A 19,652-nucleotide genomic window follows, 5' to 3' on the forward strand; every position below is an offset into this window, starting at 1 on the left:
ATTATTTTTCGAAATTTATTCGCGGTTATAAAGTTTACAGACGTTTGTAAAAGCGGCCCTAACACGTACTATAACAGTTTCATGTTAAACTTCTTGATAAATTTTGAAATTTTTTAAAAGTAATCTCGATTGTATCATAGTTATTAGTAAATTGCACAAACACAAGACAATTACAAGTGTGCTAAAATTATTTTAAATAAAAAGCGACATATTTGATATACATAACTATAACTGAAAGTTAACTGATTAAAACTACCATGTAATCATTTAAATTTATAATAATAGTAAGCTTTAATATTGTTTAACTTGTATGAAACTTGTAGAAAACATTTTTTCGGTTAGTGATTTTTAAGTGAACCTCCTTTACTTTTAGCAAAATGTGTGACAGATTCCTTTTAGTTTATATATTTCTTTGCAACTGGCGCGACCTCTGAGCTTGAGTGCACGAACTATTTTAGCCATTTCTCCCCTTTCCCCACCCCACCCAGTGAACACATAATTTGTATACACTTTAAGGGGCCTGGTGGGTTATTTTGCTGTCGTTGTTTTTATTTAAAAGTGTTTTAAAGCCATCAGGAAACAATTTCACGTAATTTTGAGGGTGTTTTTATGATCAAACATATTTTTTTATTTAGTATAGAGTGGAAGTTGACAGTTTTCAATTGAAAGTAGGATGAATGAAGGTAAATGTTATTGAAACGTGTGCACAATTAATTGCCAATTCCAGCTGTTGATATAATAATATTACATCGAGAAGGATCACACAAAACCCCTCTACTGGAAATTTCCAGAGATGTTGGAGACACAGATTGAAGATGATGACCGTGCTTGGAGATGATTCTTGGATGAAATTGAAAAATCCACGAAGAGGAGTTAAATGTAATGTGCAGTAATTAATGTACAATAATAATAAACAAATTTACTGTAGGTGCAGAGACAGTATTTTGTGAAAGCAGGAAATTTAAGATTTGCTAATGGATTAAAGTTTTTAAATTCGCCATGTCCGTCTACGTCTATATCTTTTATGCAGACTAATACACGATGTTTCGCATAGTTTTATGAGGCCATTGAATAACTTATTAACTATACTTATTATTGAAATACGTATACGTACATATTATACGTTTTGGCTGCGTAAAATTAATTGAAATGATTTAATGCTCTGTGGATTTTATGTTATAATTGGGTAAGAAAAACACAATTGTAAATTAGCAATTTTAAGAGACTATAATTAGAGTAGGAGGTTTTTTGTGATTGCTAAACTATTTGAAACTGAGCGAAAAATTTATAACTTAAATATTACTGTTCCAAATTCCCAATCATAAAACTTTTTATACAAGACAAACAATATTAAAGCCTACTCTAATTATAAATTCAAATGATTACATGGTAGTTGTAATCAGTTAACTTTTGGTTATACAATGTGTTCAAGAATGGTTGTTTATCAAATAACTATCACTTTTATTAGGCGTTTCAACACTATAAAAATGCCAACGTCGCATTTTACCGAATTATTTATTTAAATAAGATTGACAGAATTGTAAAATACAGACTGATCCAGAAATACTGAGTCTGTTGGAAACACTGGACTTAAATTTTTAAGGATACCAATGGAGTTCTCCTCCAGCTAACAACAATTTAACAATCTTGTGGGGTTGTACGTCAAATAATTGTCAAGAAAAATTGAATTCGGTTGCAATGTTACAAATTATGAGCACAAATACTTTCAAATGTGTTGCCAACAGACTCAGTATTTCTGGATCAGTCTGTAGCTATTAATGATTAGATCTTTCACTGAAACTAGAAATTATATAATCTGTCTATAAATGAATGTAGGATCGTAGTAGGTATTAAAAGTTTGCCGCAATGTTACTATATGAAAAATTTGGTTTTACTAGTTGCATGAGTAGATAAAAATTGGTACTTTTCAAAAATTTCATAGAAATAAAATAATTTAATGTGGCAAATTCAAATTCCAGAACCACCTGAGACCCTACACTCTTTTATAAACAGTCCGTATTAGCTAGACCGTTAGTAATGTGGTTTCAACGTTTATTTCGTAACGTGATTATCAAAATTCTGACAACTGTTTTGCTTTTCTGAATAGTGTGAAGAAAAGTAATGAAACCTGTGAATGAATGGTGGATTTATATTTGGTCATTGTACTTACATTACTACATATGAGTATGTTCATGAAGAACAATACGAGTTGAATTAACTTTGTCTATACAGGCCGGTGTTTTTGTTTTAATAAATTTTTGATGGGAAGGACTTTGATTTATTTTATTAAGTGATGTTAAATGTTTTTGTGCTATTGCAACTGTTGCAGATGTTTTTTATTTAAAATGTCTCGTAACAGTGCATAGATACAAAAACATTTAACATTAATAGACTCTTAAAATATGAAAAATAAATAAAATATTATGTTTGAAATTCGCGCTATTGTCGAGTTAGTTTGTTTGCTACCCGCTAGGTAACGCTTTCGGTAAAAACGAGAGGTAGACAGAGAGATTCGCTTCTTCCTCTCTCTTATTCTATGTAACCCACTGTTTTAACCAGGCCCCTGAAAGTGTATACAAATTATGTGTTCACTAGGAGGGGTGGGGCAAAGGGGGGAAATGGCTAAAATAGTTCGTGTGCTCCAGCTTAGAGGTCGCGTCAGTTGCAAAGAAATCTGTAAATTTAAAGGAATCTGTCACACATTTTGCTAAAAGTAAAGAAGGTTCACTTAAAAATAATCGACGTGCGCACACTTCTCTCTTTAATTCTTTGATTTATCAACAGCCGATTATTTTGCTGTCGTTGTGGTTTTTGGCGACATTTTGTTTTAATGTGTTTTAAAGACTTCAGAAAACGATTTAACGTGATTTTTTGGATGTTTTTGTGATCAAACATCTCTACTTTTATATGGATCTTTTATTTGAATCTAGTGTATAGTGTGAATGACAGTGTTTTAATGAAGGATGAATCAACTTAAGGCAAATTAAGGTAAACGTTATTGAAAGGTGTCTATACAACAATTAATTGCGATTTCTAGATATTAATATAATCATATTACACCAAGAAGGATCACACAAACTTAGGAGATGAAGACCGTCCTTGGAGATGATAACGGTTCTTGGGATGTAATTGAAAATCCCATGAAGACGAGTTAAATATAATGTGCAGTAATTAATAGGTATATCATAATAATAAATAAATTTATTGTAGTTGCGAAGCTAGTATTTTGTGAAAGCAGGGAGTTTAGGACTTGCTATGGTTCAAGGTTTTCAAATTCGCCATGTCCCTCTATGTCTTAATCTTTTATGTTGTTTTACACAATGTTATAACGCCTATGCCTGTTAAAAAAACAAGGTTTGTCCTTTTTGTGATTGCTTAATTTAGAAACTAAGCGAAAAAACGTATTCTACAAGTATCATACAAGTTAATCAATATTAAAGCCTACTATTATTATAAATTTAAATGATTACATGGTAGTTTTAATCAGTTAACTTCCAGTGATAGTTATGTATATCAGATATGTGGGTTTTTATTTAAAATAATTTTAGCACACTTGTAATTCTCTTGTGTTTGAGTAATTTACTAATAACTATGATGCAATCGAGATTACTTTTAAAAAATTTCAAAACTTATCAAGAACTTTGACATCAAACTGTTAAAGTACGTGTTAGGGCCGCTTTTACAAACGTCCGTAAACCTTATAACCGCGAATAAATTTCGAAAAATAGTTGTTTAAATTTAGCCTTAAGGGACTTAAAAATTGGACTATTGTCAAAGGTTACAAGCAAAATTTTGATATTTTTTTGCTTTTCTGAACAGTCTGTAGACAAGTAATCAAACCAACAAAACTGATGTATTTATACAGACTGATCCCGAAATACTGTGTCTGTTAGCAATCTGAATTTAAATTTTAAAGGATACCAATAGTGTACACTTTCAGGTAGCAATTCAATAATTTAATCTGATGCCAACATACTCAGTTTCTCTGGATCATTGTGTATATTTAGACAATGTATTTACATATATTATTACATCTGAGTATGTTTATGAACAACAATTCGAGTTAAATTAATTTTGCCTATACATTCCAGCACGTTATTATTTTTTTAATAAATTTTTATTGGAAAGACTTTGTTTCATTTTATTAAGCGATGTTAAATGTTTTTGTGCTATTGCAACTGTTACAGATGCTTTTTTATTAAAATGTCTCGTAACAGTGCATGAGTACAGAAACATTTAACATTTATAATTCTTTAAATTTGGAAAATAAATAAAATGTCCTGTTTGAATTTTCCGCTATTATCGAATTAGTTTGTTCTCCCCAGGTTAGGTGGCGCTTTCGCGAAAAAACGAGGGGTAGACAGAGAGATTCGCTTCTTCCTCTCTCTTATTCTATGGTTTTAACATTAAAAAGAGAAGTGCCTGAAAAGTGCGTGCGCGCGACGGTGCGACGGTTTCACCTTGTTCATTAGCAAAGTGGCTTTACAGAGACCTTTAAATTTACAGATTTCTTTACGCCTGACGCGACCTCGAGCGCGTAGCAATTGAACTATTTTAGCCTTTCCCCCCTTTGCCCCACCCCTGCCAGTAAACCCATAATTTGTATAGAGCTTCAGGGGCCTGATCGAGACTAAATTATAATCTATGAAATCAGCTAACCTATGCAACTAACTAACTAGATGATCGAGAGGTAAGTAAGAAAAATGTAACAATTAAAAGAACAAGAGGAAGGTTATAGAATTTGTGCTCTTGAGAACATATGCACTAGAACATAAAGGGTCAAAAGGGCGTTTAAACCGTACCAAGGCGCCCTACAAGTTGGTACGACAACACAATAGGCACGTGAGCACTAAAATTACCCGGAGTAAAATGCTCAAACTTCTCCGAGGAGACGGTTTGAAATACTCCGGGGCTACTCACTCCTTATAGACCCTTCACAGCCAGACAACACAACTAACTCGGCAAAAGAGAGGGAACGAACGTGGTCCGACTCCCTCCAAAGTTGGGGCTAACAAAAGGAAAACCGAAATTAGAAACCACATTTCGGAAACAGGTATCACAATCAGACAGGGTTCGATAATTGTTAGTGTTTTGGTCTGTTTTAGTTGAACGAAGGTGTTACGTCAACGATGTCTAAGTGCCCAAGCATCTACGGGACTCCGAAGCGCCTCCCGTACCAGCGAAACTATGTTGAATTGATTGTAATTGATTATACGATGTATTAGTGACCATTTCCAAGAATTTAACAAAATAAAACCGTTACAATACCCTCACACCATTTTCCAAAGTATCTTGTTTTAGATACATTTAAATTTAAGATATTTTTTGCGTCATATAATTAGGAAGTTGAATAAATCGGTAACGTGGGATAGGACGAATAGCGCTTTAAATGCTACCCTTAGGTACGGAGGGGTGGATGATGTTGTTCTGTGAAAGCTGGCTAAGAGAAAAATTCCCTTACCCAAAGTCAAACCGAGCGTGTGTTCGGGTCGAGACGCAAACGCCTCAACCACCTATCTAATCCAACAAAATAATTCGCATACTCGTAAAGATAATAACATTAATAGGATATTTCAACCTAATCTTTAGTTTTTTTCTCTATTAATTTTGTTTCATATTTTTATAATTTACAGGAGTCTATTTAAGTCGCTGGTTTATTAAAATTATTCTTATATATATTTTTTTATATTATACTAAATTTTTTTATACTAAAATAATGACTTATAATAATTTAGTATAAAATAATCTTGTTACATATTTAAAATTTTAAATTTTTTAATTTTAAAGTTTTGTACATGTTCACTTGGTTACATTTTACGTAACTTGTCAAAAAAAATTGGTATGGGTATCTCCCACTTCTTCAGAAATTATTGCTGGTCCATGTCTATCAGGTTTTCGGAGAAGATAGTGCCATTTGGAATTAATTTTCTTGGAAGTATTACTTATTGTATACAGGGTGTCAGTTTTTCGACCTCCGCCATGGAGATCTCATTATTATAAGACATAAGAGCTCGATTAAATTAGGGCAAAGTTGCGCATTTTTATGCTGAACAATTATCTGAAAGAAATTTTGAGGTGTCATTTTTAGTTTTTGAATAATTGCAAAAAAACAAAAATATGTAATTTTCGTTTTTATTTCTTTTTGCGAGAACAACTAAGAGAACTACACGTTTTTTAGTAAGACATTCTTGAGGCACTTTTTTTACAAAAGATGTCATTGCCTTTTCCAAGCCGTTCTTGATGTCATAGTTACAACACTCAACTTTGGTTTTTCTTATGGACGCCATATTAATATTTGTATTTTTAAAAAGTTTTGTTTAAAACGTTTTAAAAAGTTTGTTTCTGATTACAAAGATTTATCACATGATATTATCGAATCTCACATGTTGATTAAAATTAAGAAAAAGGCGTTTTTGCTAAGAGTGCTTTGGAACGAAACGCCAAAAATTTTGTTTAACAAACTAACTTTTGACAATTCTATTAAATATGCGAGCAGAATTTTTATAAATTTGTGTTGATTTATTTTGCAAAAAATAAACTTCTAGCTTATCATTCATTTAGTTTTTAAATAAGTAAGCTTGGGGAAAATGTGAACCTTCCAGACCCAAATTCAATTAAACGTCCAAAATTTAGTTTGTTTAAAAACCCAATTGTTGGCGTTTGCTTTTTTTGATTTTGATCAGTACGTAAGATTTGATCATATCATGTGATACATCGTCGTAATCAAAAATAAAAACAGTTTTCACAAATACAAAAATCGAGTACATAGTCATGGTAGCGTTTTTCTATGGGGGTGTTTTTCGTGGAATGGTGTGGGTCCGTTGAGCTTTATTGAGGGTAATATGGATCGGTTCATCTATAGGGACATACTCCAAGATGTAATGCTGCCGTATGCAAAATGGGAAATGCCTCTTCGTTTTATTTTTCAGCAAGATAACGACCCCAAACACACTTCTGCATTGGTCAGTGCGTGGTTCCAAAATAATAATATTCATGTTTTGCAATGGCCTGCCCAATCACCAGACCTCAACCCAATTGAGAACTTATGGGAAGAGGTAGAGCGACGAATCCGGATACAAAGATTTTCTAACAAGCAATCTTTGATAGATAAAATCAAGGAAGTGTTGTCAAATCTGGATGAAAATGTTATTCAAAAATTAATTTCTTCAATGCCCAGACGGTGTCAAAAAATTATACTTAATAACGGCTATGCCACAAATTATTGAATTTTTCGTTCTATTTATTTAAACTTTAGTGTTGGGTAGTGTTATGTAAATGTTGAATCAAATAAAATTTGAGTTGAAAATATTTTCTGACAATGTTGCCTTACTTTTGTCGCATTAATATCGGGCTTTTTTATATTTCAAGCTAGTAGTATGTCATAATAATTACCCACAGGCTATCCATTTTCAACACGAATAAGAATATATTTAAACATTTATTATAAAATTAAATTGAAGGTAAATACCAACTCTTAAAATTTAAAATACCAATATTTGTATATTTTTCAATATGTTGCCTTACTTTTGTCCGATAGTGTATGGCGTCCATAAAATAAACCAAAGTTATGAGTGTTGTAACTATGGCAACAAGATCATCTTGGAAAATATGTTGACAGATTTAGATTCTTTGTAAAAAAAAGTGCCTGAAGAACATCCTCGGTAAAAACGGATAGATCTTTTGGTTTTCGCTTGTAATAATAAAAACAAAAATTTTCGTTTTTTTACAATTATTTAAAAACTAAAAATGACACACCACATTTTCTTTCAGGTAAATGTTTAGTATAAAAATGCACAACTTTGCCCTAATTTAACCGAGCTCTTATCTCTTATAATAATGAGATCTCCATGACGGAGCTCGAAAAACGGACACCCTGTATTTGGTTCTGTAGAAATTCAGGAATGGAATCTTAGAAATAAAACAGATTATCCCAGAAATTAAGAAGTTTTCTTCGAAAACATCGAGAGAATTCATTCATATTATTAAAACTTGTAGTATTTAAAAAGTTTTCCAAACATATTGTACTTAATGACACGAAATTAAAACAAGGATTAAATTTATCTAAAGTTTCATTGTTATTTTCCCAGAATTATGAATTCAATTAAGAAAATCCATAATAAACTAATTTAAGTTGCACTGATTCAAATTAATGGAACAAATATATAAAATTCTTCCTTTTCAAAAAGCTTTGATTTTTGTATGTTGACAAATTTTAAGATGCGGCTTAATGTAATACAGTTTTAATCTCTGTAATTTTTAAGTAAATATTTGTAGTGTTAATTAGACATCTGCATTATTTTATATTTACATTTTAAATATCAATTTAAACACACAATGAAAAAAGTCAATATGTAATCTACAAATGAAACAAATAGAAAGCCTGGAATTTTTTTATTGAAATGTCACTTTATATTTAATCATTTAATGACATGTTAAATTTAAATATAGTGTTATAAACACCATTTATAACATTAAAGTAAATAAGAAGCTCCCCCACAGCATGCTTGTTAACGCCTAATAACTTACATGTCATTTACTGTTGTTTCTTATTTTTTATAATATGTTAAAAATTTCCAAAACGTGATCTGTATTTTTATTTCAAAAATTGTATTTTTTTTTTGATAAATTGACTGTAGTATTATTTTTGGGGTAGATTGACAGTAGTTCCTATATTTTTTAATCACGCAAAGTATTTGCAACTCATTTTTAATCACCTACGTATTTATAACCGTAATAATACGTATTGTTTATAAGAAAACAAATATTTTAATGAATGCAATTTTTTTAATTCATTGTAAACCCCTGCATTTTATAAAAATGGATTAATAAATTAATAAACGCTGTAGAAACTATTCTTTTATGTTATAATCCAATCAGTACTTTGGTAATAATGTCTATTTTTACCAATTTATTTATATGCCTTGTTGTCTCACCGACAATTATAGCTTGATTACCAATTTAATATTGTCAATAACTTTTATCGCAAGGTAAATACGTGCAGAGGCATACATATGCAGCTACATACCTACATATGAATATGTGTTTACTATTTAGTTTTTTATTATAATGTTACATGGTGTTTTGAGATAAATAAAAAATGTACTTATTTATATTCTGCCCAGTGTGCTTTAATACACAAAAAAATAATATTTCTGGATTTTAAAAGCTTATTTACGCTTTTTATACATATACTACGTTTTCATAAGGATTCAAATCGATTTGAATATAGATCCAACTCATGAAAACACCTCGACTTGAACGTATTGAGTTTGATCTGAGTCCAAGTTATAAATCGGTAATAAATTATGTTATAGCCAACGTCAAATTTTTGGCAATCGTTCAATCTCATAAATTTTCACCATAAAAAATGTTTGCTGTTGTCTAAAATTACTTTTAATTTGCTTTAACAATAATGTAACAAAAAACTAATAATACACACCGTTTGATTAACACTTTTATGAGCACGAAAAAGGGTATCAAAAGATTTCTTTATTTCAATGGTCATGTTAGTACTTGTAATAAAACAGGAGTAAACATACTTCAAGCGTATAAATATTCCAGTATTATTTGAGTCGACACTACCTTTAATATTTGTATAAAAAATTTACTTCAATTTTACAATAAAACTGTTGTAATTGAATAAATGTACAAAGTGAGGAAAACTAATGAAAATTATTATTTGAAAAAAAAAGTGGTCAAACCGCATCCTGCTATAGTCTTCTGTATTCAATTCGTAAACAAATGTTTTTTTTTTGTTATCAAAGATACACATTTAAATGAAGACACTTTGAACTTTATAATGTAGTTACCCATTTTTTTTAACTATTGGTTTAGCTGTACCTAAACCTATTATTTTTGGTGAATGTCGTAAGTGGCTGTGACTTTTTTATTTTTGTTTCCAGTGGTCTCAGGTCAGGGACGACCTGAAAACTCTGACACTTTGGCATTACCTCCATACGCATTTATTTATAAATTATTGGATCTTCAATTAGAACGACAATTTAATGGTTTTCTAAAGATTAATTAATGTAAAAAATATCAAACTAATTATTAGACCAGATCAAATTCTTTACTAGTAATAAAAATTGATTGTTTTTCGACATAAACTGGCAAGCTTTTAAATTGGCTTTCTATTTTATAACACTGGTTAACAATGTTAGCATGTTTTTTTTTAATGTCTAGTACGTGTGTCTTGTGTACTTTTTTATGCAGATTCTAAAAATGTACTCAAAAATTGACTATCACTTCAGGTCCCTGAAAAAAATTATTAAATACAGCCTGAATCAGAACTCGCTCCCCACCGGAAAGGTGCGTATATTTTAGGCAATTCTGAAGCTAAAGTTTCTTTACAAAATTTCTAACTCTTTGCGCTTGGGAGATAAGAACGTTCGAAAATAGCCATTTACAAAAGGCCTTGCTCTGTAGGACTAGGGGAACAAAACACGTTGTTAGAATAACAAAAATAGGTAGAACAGACAATAAAATTGCGCACTTGAACTATTTATTATTCATTGCTTAGTAACCCTTCTCCTGTATATACTGCACCTGGGAGATTGGTCACTTTGAGACCTCTGTATTTCGTAAACGAAGAACAAAAGATCTACTTCTTTTTGCATTTTTGCCATCTCCATTGCTGTTACCACAAGCACCTTTCCCGTGGAAAGTGAGTTCTGATACACAATGTATTTTTATAATATTACGTATAATTAATTTCAATGTATGTGTTTTTTCAATGTTCTGACAATCAATAGAAAAGGCAAGTTAAAAAAAAAAACTTTTTAAATAAGTGCCACAATATTATACATATGTAGTTTGCATAGATAAATAAAATTAATTTACTTATTTTATCTTTTGCAATTTTGACGTGTTACAAAAGAAATATTTTTATTGTTGTACTTCACAATTGTAAAGTAATATTAATCTGCATACAAATAACAACAAATTAAAATTTGTTGTCCAAGGTAATTATACATAAAGTGTCGGAGAAAAGTAGTAATAAATAAAAGTAATAATAATAATAATAATAATAATAATAATAATAACAATAATAATAATAATAATAAAAATGTTGTGTTATTTATTGGTGGTGACACTAATTTTTCAATTTTCTTAACTTATTTTTAAACACAAGTAATTTTAATCTGCGACGATCAATTATTTTTTTATTGCAAATTACGTTTAATTTCACAATTTTAAAATACCCGTTTATAAAATTTTTAGTTTATTTTTGGAGCATTTCACGCGAAGCGGACAGGGAAAAAAATTAACATCTTTAAATTCGGTTATATTCGATTTTTAATGATTTTATAATGATTTTTGTGTATGACACTTATTTGTGAAGATATTGACTTCTAAACATTTGTCGAAATATGAGAGTTTTTGGAAGCTTTTATTCAAAAAACTAATGCATAACAAAATATCTAAAATAGTAGTACTTTATACTTACAGGAAATTCTCTGTTCTTTTTTCTGAAATCAGATTTGGAATTTGAAATTTTTTTCGTGTAGAAAACCGGAAGTGAAGTTTTGAATCCGAATTTTAGTAACTTGGACAATTTTTTTAAATTTTATTTTTATATCAAAAAATAGCTTATAATAAGATTTTGTAATATAAGTCACAAAATGGGATCTCTATTCCATTAGGAGATACAATACTTAGTGTAAGTGATCGGCCGGTTTACGCAAAAAATACGCGCTGTTGAGTCCATTAAGTACTATACCTCCTTAACGAATGGAGATCCCATTTTGCGACTTATAGTGTAAATTCTATTTACTTTAAGCTATTTTTTTTAATAAAAATAATTTAAAATTTAAAATGGTCCAAATATCTTGGATTCGGCTTTGAAACTTCACTTCCGGTTTTCAGTACGAAAAAAATTTCAAATTTCAAATTTGATTTCAGAGTTAAAAAGAACAGTGAATTTTATGTATAAAACACCATTTTAAATATTTTGTTATATATTGTTTAATTAGAATAACAGTTTACAAAAACGGTATGCTTAATATTTGGTCAATTTTTAGAAATCAATAACTTTTTAAATAAGTCGCTCACAAAAAAATCATTACGTATTTACATTCACACCTTTTAAGAGAACAATTGTAACCGAATTTTAGGTTGTCGCATTTTTTGAGTCCGCTTCACGTGAAATGCCCCGTTATGTAAAATAATTTTTTCGTGGCCAAATACTATTAAACATTAAATATATTTTCGGTATTCAAAATACCATGCGATTATTTGAATTTGTAATTAGAGTAGGCGGTTTTGTTTTTTGTGTTTGATAAACTAGTGCAAACTTTATTACTTGACTCTTCAGCTTAATTATAATAATTTAATCAGCGTTTTTATACAAGTTAAATAACTAGTTAAGCCTACTCTAATTATAAATTGAAAATTCAAATGATCACATGTAGTTATACATATAAAATACTGAGTTACATTTATATATTTTTGATATCAGAAAAAAATAAGAATTTCAAAAATATAATACTACCTATGTATTAAATAATTCTACATAAAATAACACCTTAATAATGCTTTTACTTTAAATGTCTATTTTAAATCATAAGAATGTTTTTTTTTAATTTCGCAAAAATGTCAACTTTTATTTATAAGGCGAAAGAAAACAAGGGACTTATTACTTATTAAGTTATTACATAGTACATTTATTGAAACAAAATGTTAATAACTTTAACAGTACTGTATGATCATTTGAATTTAAAACCAGAATAGGCGGTATTTATGTTTCAATTTGGACATACCTACTACTCAAAATTCAAATGATCATTGGTTATATGTATATCGCTGTTTATAATAGGAAAAGTTTTTGTTTTGTTTTTAAATTAGTAATGTTAAATTCTGATATAGTTTACTTAAAGCTTAAGGTGTGTTTGGTTACGAATTTTTACAGTTGAATACAGTGAATGCCGAGAATAGGAAGAGTATGATATTTAATCAGTTTTCTAAGAAATACAAAAGATAACATTTATTATTAATTAATAATTACGATTCTCGGTTTTTTGTCTGTAATTGAAAAAAATTGTCTTTAGGGATTAGGTTGTGACTTAAATTATCACGAATAAACAACACAGAGCCATGGCGTTATCAAGAAAATTAATTTTGAAAATGTCTGAACAAATAATTTGAGGTCACAGAATAGCCATAGGTCACATAAGTAATATTTAATATCGATGCTTTGTTTATATAAATTATGTTAATTTCTCCGTATTGAAGTAGAGATAATTTTACTATATTTACATTTTGCAAGAGATAGTTTGAAGCAGCACTTACGTGAATTTTGTTTAACGTTTTTGGTCAAAATAAGTTCCATTTTATTTCAGTTCTACGTGACAGTGATTTTACATGCCACGAGGCCAAATATCATTAACTTTAATAGGTACGATTGTAGAATATGAAGCAGGCACTCAAAACGTTATAACATTGAAGCCACAATACAGTGACAAAATTTTAATGTGTAAAATTTTTCGTTTTGATATTAGTTTGTTGAAAATATAATTGAAGACGATAATAATAATTAATGATTAGAATGTTGACATGTAATAAATAATTATTGCGACCTATTTTTCATGTTTATTAGCAAAAATTTACATTTTTTGCGTTATCTAGTAAAACCAAAAGATATCGCATGTATGTGTTCATTAGTTATTGTTATTTTCCATAATAACTAGCCTTGAAATTACATTAATATGATACATTTTCAAAAAATGTCAACAATTGGAAACTTCCCTTTGATGGGTACTAATATAATGCTAGGTTTCAAAAGCAAAGACGGTTTAAGCGCTTTGATAATACAGAGATTATATGCAATAAAGACTCAAGACATTATGTAAATAAATTAATAAGGAAGACAATTTATTAGGAGAGTTAGTCTTAGTTATGTCGTTACAACAACGACAATAATTTATTCATTGTCAAATTTACAAATGTATAGTTTTCGGTTTTGTGAATTAATATTTTTAAAATTTATTGCACTTGGTGACCATTGGCTGCAGTTAGGCATTGAAATGTAAGCTAAATTTATCTTGACGAATTTATTGCCGCATCGGATAAGTGAGTTAAATTTAAATTGGGGAGACCAAATGGTAGTACTCTTCTTAAAGATTTCTTTGTTAGTAACAAACTAAATTAAGCTAAAATTAAGGTATCATTGTTGTCTCCAAAAAAAAACGTCAAAATGACATTAAAAATTCTAGTTTACTTTGTACTGTAACTTATATTAATAAATTGTTATCTTTATTGCTATTCATTTAAATAACAAGTGTACAAAAAGGATCACCGCTAGTTCAGTTTATTTTTCAATTGAGACATTGGGGGGCAGTTTGCCAACACAGTGAGATTTCTTTGGAGGTAGCAACGACTGTGAAATTTAGTTTTATTAGTTGAAACATGGTTGTGACTTCGATAGCGCGTCGGCTTTTATTTTTCATCTTTTATAATGCAGGTTAGTATAAAAATTGAATTTTCGGATTAACAATAAATTAGAACGTGCGACATATTTTTAAATAAATTTCTAATTGAATTTCAGCGTAACTATTTTATCGTTAACTACACGCAATGAATTACAATTTGAATCGAATAACAGTTTCAAAAAAAAAAAAACTATCACTTATAATATACATTCTAAACTGTTTCAAAATGTTATATAAATTATTTTTAGTGACCTATTTACTAGGTAAGTATTTTTTGTAAATATTGAAAAGATGCCAAATCTTTTTCGTATGTTTTGAAATCCAACACAAATATTGCTTTCATGTAGGTAAATCAAAACAAGGAGCAGTGTTGTGTATATTATTTTCACCTACTCTCAATTACACCAATTTTTGAAAAATTAGTATACATTTTTTTTGTTTGATTGCAAATGATAATCTGCCTTAAAATTTATTTTACTTATTACAATTTGACTTTTCTTGTTATAACTGTTTAATCTAAAGTTATATAAAGATGATTTTCCGATAAAAAAAATAAAAAAAAATGTTTAAATAGAAAAAATGGTTAAGTTTTTTTTTATTTTTTAGTTTTGGCGACTGCTTTCCATTGGGATTACAAACATGAAGGTAAGGTAAAAAAATAATATAATAGTATTATGTACCTAATGCAATTTGGTTTGTGTCAGGACATCGAAGTCTCTATTATTAGGTTTACGGTGTTTTGTAGGAAACTCAGAGAAATTTATTTGTGCATTGTGCAATAAAAACGATTTAAATTTTACGGTTTGTATCTGTTTATAAGACGACTATAAAATCTATTTTCTCCACACTTATCAACCACACATCCATTTTGCTGATTCATAATTATTTTTAATTCATCATTTTGTGTAAATCTTGTCTTGTTTTAAATTTTAAGAAATCTTTTATCGAAATAAACCTCTATTAGTCGAAGTAACTGTTGCCAAGAAATTTATCAGATTTTTATAATAAATTATATAAAATACAGCGTGCTCAAAAACTGGCGCACCAACTCAATGGTGTGTGGTAGAGAACTGGTTGCATATAAAGGTAAAAATAGTAAAAAAATTCTTTGTATTAAAGTTATTGATAAATAACGGATTTTAGATAAATGATATGTGGCAACGATGTCTAACAGTCATGATCGCAATAGAATTTGATCAACAATAAAAATAAATTATTTTTGAAACGGTTTCCTAGGAAATAATTTCCAGTGTTGGCACATCTACACATTGTGATTTTTTTGATGAATTTTAATTTGTTAAATTAAAGAAACTGCTAAAGTCTGATAGAAAATTTAAAAATAATTATTCATCGTTTTGTTAGGGAACGATTACCTTGTGTGAAGCATAAAAACATTAAAAAATAATGAAAACTAAAAAAGTTAACACAATAAGTTTGTAGCTTCAGATTTTTTTAAATATGACTTTAGGAATTTTTTCAACATTTTTCCCGTAATCTGCACTTGCTTCTCAATAACGTACCACTGAGTTGGTGCGCCAGTTTTTGAGCACACTGTATAAAATTATACTATAAATAAAGATGAATGCAAAATTTAAAAATTCAGTTTTTCGTAGATAGATTTTAGTATCTATTTTCTTATTTTTTCTCAGGGTGAGAGAAAAAATCTGCTATTGAATATTGTCAAACACACTTTTTCGTTTGCTTTTCGAAATTTTTTTACAGGTTTTGAATTTTGTTAAAAATTTTTACACTACTTTCAGAATCATTGAGAAAATCAATTTTCAGAGCTTTTACAACATATTTGGTAAAAGGTGGAAGTAAAATGTTTCTGTTTAAAGTTTCTACTAATTGAGGTTCCACTTTTGTTTATTTTCTTTTAATACTAATTTTACGGAAATATGTTTTGAAGCTATTTTTGTCTTTTCGAAAACAAAATCAAATTTCTTGATAAAGTTTTATCGTCGTCTCGATGATGATTAGTTGGCGAAACACGTGTCGATTTTATTAAACAGCATTTGGCCTTTTTACAGTATTTTGTTAATCTAATAAAAGAGTATCTTTTTCTGTCATTTTGAGAACGATTATCTAAATGTCAACTGGTTGTAAATAAAAGTACAAAAAAAAAATAAAGTACAACGATTTGCCAAATAAATTAAAATAGAGTACATTAATTAACGGAATTAACGTTCTAATTACTTAACTTATTCTCTTTCAAGCGAAATAGTGAAGATTGACTAAAGAAATATTTCATGACAACAATGCAATGGGGACAGAAAATAATTAGTCTGCAGTAAAATGCAAATTAGGGTTTCTTCGGGTAAAGATGTTTATTAATCACTTCGTCATACTTTATTTAAATAAAAATCAATCGTTAAAATGCGTTATTAAACGTTATTAAAGAAAAATGAAAATATTTTTTAAACTTTTGCAGCCCTGTAACGTTTAAACAGTGTAACTTGGTAAATTTGTGGTTTCTTTTTGTCCTCATCTTTCCGTTTACCCTATTGGAGTCGAAAAAATAGTTAATATAAAATACAATACAATTTGAACATTATAAATTATAATAAATATAAATTATAAGTACTTAATTATTATTACTAAGTATTGTATTTTCAATAAGCCACATAGTATTAAAACTATACCAATTATTTAAAAAAAACATTTTAGACGAATGGCCTGATCAATGTCAAAAGGGAAAACAGCAGTCTCCCATTAATTTGTCACGTCAAATGGCCACCGAAACTCTCTTTCCATCATTTATTTTTGAATACTACGATGAAATATACAGAGCGGAAATCAAGAACAGTGGACATACAGGTAAAGAATTATTTTTTTCAATTTGTATTGACAAAATGGACAGTTTATATTATTTACGGCCGGATTATAGAAGCTCTATTAATTTAATTAATACATGATTAACTTATCACGTGACCAAACTGAACCAATTTGATTGGTCTATTTGCTATGTTAACTTTTAACAACAAAATTAATTTTCATTAAGCTTTTTATAAACCGACTCTAAAACTTATTGTTAGAACAATAGTATACGTCGTGTATCAGAAATACGGGTATTAATTTTACCACGTAATAAAATTCATCAGGTACAACAACTTTTCTATATTACAGTTTGCTATTTTTTTTTAATTATATAAAATTTGTCTTTATTCACTTATGCTATAAATACCTATTATTTGTTGTGACCTTAAAATTATTTGTATCGTAGCTCAAATTCAGCTTAAAGTAGCAGTAAAGCCGAAGGTGAGCGGGGGAGGATTACTGTCTACTTATGTATTAGACAACATGCATTTTCACTGGAACTCAGAGCACACCATAAATGAAGAAAGGTAGTAAGAACTGTATTTTTTTGCACTAGGCAAATACCGAGAGAATGTAAAAATATTAAAGAATAAGTGGATATTGAGATTTTTAAAACACTCGCGATTTTTCAAACACGACGGCGTAGCCGGAGTGCTCGAAAAATCGCGCGTGTTTTAAAGACCAGTTATCCACGAATCATTTATGTTATTTTTTTTATTGGTACTTTTTGAAATCATAAATACTGATATTAATATTACAAAAATTGGGAATAATGTAATGTGAGATCAGTATATCTTTCGTTGTGATGGAATTGATAGTCATTATAATAAAAAATCATTAAAAAGATGTCATTTACACCTCACGTTTCTTGGATTATTGAAGTTGCCAAAAACGCGCATATTAATAGTTGGATTTATACACGTTGTAGCGTTTTTTAAATAAGCAAAATAGATTACCAATAAAAAAAATAATGATAGTGCGGAATTCTTGGTATTACTTTAGTGTGACGTTAGGCTGTTTTTAGTTAAAATATATTTTTTTACATTAACATTAAAGGTTAATGTTGCGTTAATTTTAGATTTCCTCTGGAACTACATTTAGTCCATTATGATTCTACTAAGAAAAGTTTAGCTGAAGCCTTAAAAGTAAAGGGAGGAGTTGCTGTTTTGGCTGTATTTTTCTATGTACGTATGTATGTTGGTACAACTCTGCTACTAGCGTCCATTTTACTATGAGTAAAATGCATTCCAAAATATTTATTTTTTTTCAGCTTTCCCCTGATAGTGACAGCGAATTCGACTCTTTATTTGATACCTTGGATCAGCTAAATAAAGTCAAGCTAAACGAAGTTAAACCTATTGAAAGATTAGATTTAGGGGACTTTCTTCCAAGAGATAGAGCTGGGTTTTATCGATACGAAGGATCCTTAACCACACCGAATTGTACAGAAGGAGTAATTTGGACCGTTTTTACAAATGGTTTGCCTATTTCCAGTAAACAGGTTAATAGAATTCGACTTAATATACAGCGTGTCCTGCGAGGAAGTGCAAAAACTTTAAGCATCGCCGGCTTTATAGAATGACACTTTATCTCGCCTGGGCATTTGTTAAGTTTAAGTGATTCCCGATAGAGCTCCAATTCGAATATTTGACACATCCTGTTTTTGACGGTAAATTGTTCTTCAAAACTTCAAAATATCCTTTGCAAATTGTGTTTTGTTGTATCCTTCCTGTCAAGATTTTGTTAGTTGCGTTTTTCTTCATTGGTTTAGTTGCTTCGTATTACGTTCTTCTTGCGTTTAAAAATTGTCATTGTTGACAGCTCATTAATAACTTGACACTCTTAGCAGTTGACGACAGAAGTTGACGAACTACACATAGCAACGCGTGGAATTAAGGAATCACTGTTTCAATGTATTTTTTACGAAATGTTTAGGCAGGGCATTTTACAATGCACATTGTTACGTTATAGGACATTGTTGAGGGGAGGCCTCAACAGATTTTTTTTTTGTAAAAAAATAAAAAACATGTTTCCATTTAATTTTAATGCGTAACATAGGGTTAAAGTGTTTGCACTACCTCGCGGGACACCTGTAGTTAGTGATTTAGTTTACATTTTTTGTTTGTAGCTGAAAATCTTCTCCAATTTGAAAACGGAATCAGGCGGCAACATTATTAAAAATTATAGAACATTACAAGAGCTCAATGACAGAAAAGTTCAAATTAAAATAAGTCCTATTGAATCCTCAACTGCATCTCATGTTGCTATTCCTAGTGTTTTATTATTATATGTTGGATTTTTTATTGTAGGTGATAAGCTCTGACAAGATTTTTTACTAACCATAAGCTGAATATTATTTATTATTACAAGTGTACCTGTTTGAATCTAAATACATTGGTGTCTAATGTT

The 19,652-nt window shown here is 29.4% G+C and overlaps 1 protein-coding gene and 3 long non-coding RNA genes across 8 annotated transcripts; all 4 read left to right on the plus strand.

The window, feature by feature from the left end:
* The first annotated feature begins 492 nt into the window (after positions 1–492).
* LOC135265990 (uncharacterized) lies at positions 493–2,260 on the plus strand. Its single transcript, XR_010333906.1, has 3 exons — positions 493–683; positions 728–879; positions 929–2,260. It is a non-coding gene; the product is annotated as an uncharacterized LOC135265990 (long non-coding RNA).
* Positions 2,261–2,352: 92 nt separating this feature from the next.
* LOC135265988 (uncharacterized) lies at positions 2,353–4,127 on the plus strand. The gene is made up of 2 exons (XR_010333902.1): positions 2,353–2,988; positions 3,038–4,127. It is a non-coding gene; the product is annotated as an uncharacterized LOC135265988 (long non-coding RNA).
* A 152-nt stretch (positions 4,128–4,279) lies between these two features.
* On the plus strand, positions 4,280–5,273 carry LOC103312357 (uncharacterized). Of its 2 annotated transcripts, none has more exons than XR_511356.3 (3): positions 4,280–4,690; positions 4,732–5,053; positions 5,106–5,273. It is a non-coding gene; the product is annotated as an uncharacterized LOC103312357 (long non-coding RNA). The 2 variants fall into 2 exon arrangements; XR_001575224.2 differs by having other exon boundaries at positions 4,739–5,053.
* An 8,071-nt stretch (positions 5,274–13,344) lies between these two features.
* Positions 13,345–19,652, plus strand: LOC659821 (putative carbonic anhydrase 3). Of its 4 annotated transcripts, none has more exons than XM_008192821.3 (7): positions 13,345–13,393; positions 15,033–15,071; positions 17,094–17,243; positions 17,650–17,770; positions 18,322–18,427; positions 18,514–18,744; positions 19,372–19,652. In XM_008192821.3, the coding sequence occupies exons 1-7, from the start codon at positions 13,360–13,362 to the stop codon at positions 19,564–19,566; spliced, it is 876 nt and encodes a 291-aa protein (XP_008191043.1). In that variant the 5' UTR covers positions 13,345–13,359; the 3' UTR covers positions 19,567–19,652. The 4 variants fall into 4 exon arrangements, with proteins under 4 accessions (XP_008191043.1, XP_015837579.1, XP_015837578.1 ...); XM_966093.5 differs by lacking the exon at positions 13,345–13,393 and adding an exon at positions 13,907–14,458; XM_015982093.1 differs by lacking the exon at positions 17,094–17,243.

This window comes from Tribolium castaneum, chromosome 4, assembly GCF_031307605.1.
Source record: "Tribolium castaneum strain GA2 chromosome 4, icTriCast1.1, whole genome shotgun sequence".
Taxonomy (NCBI): Eukaryota; Metazoa; Arthropoda; class Insecta; order Coleoptera; family Tenebrionidae; genus Tribolium; species Tribolium castaneum.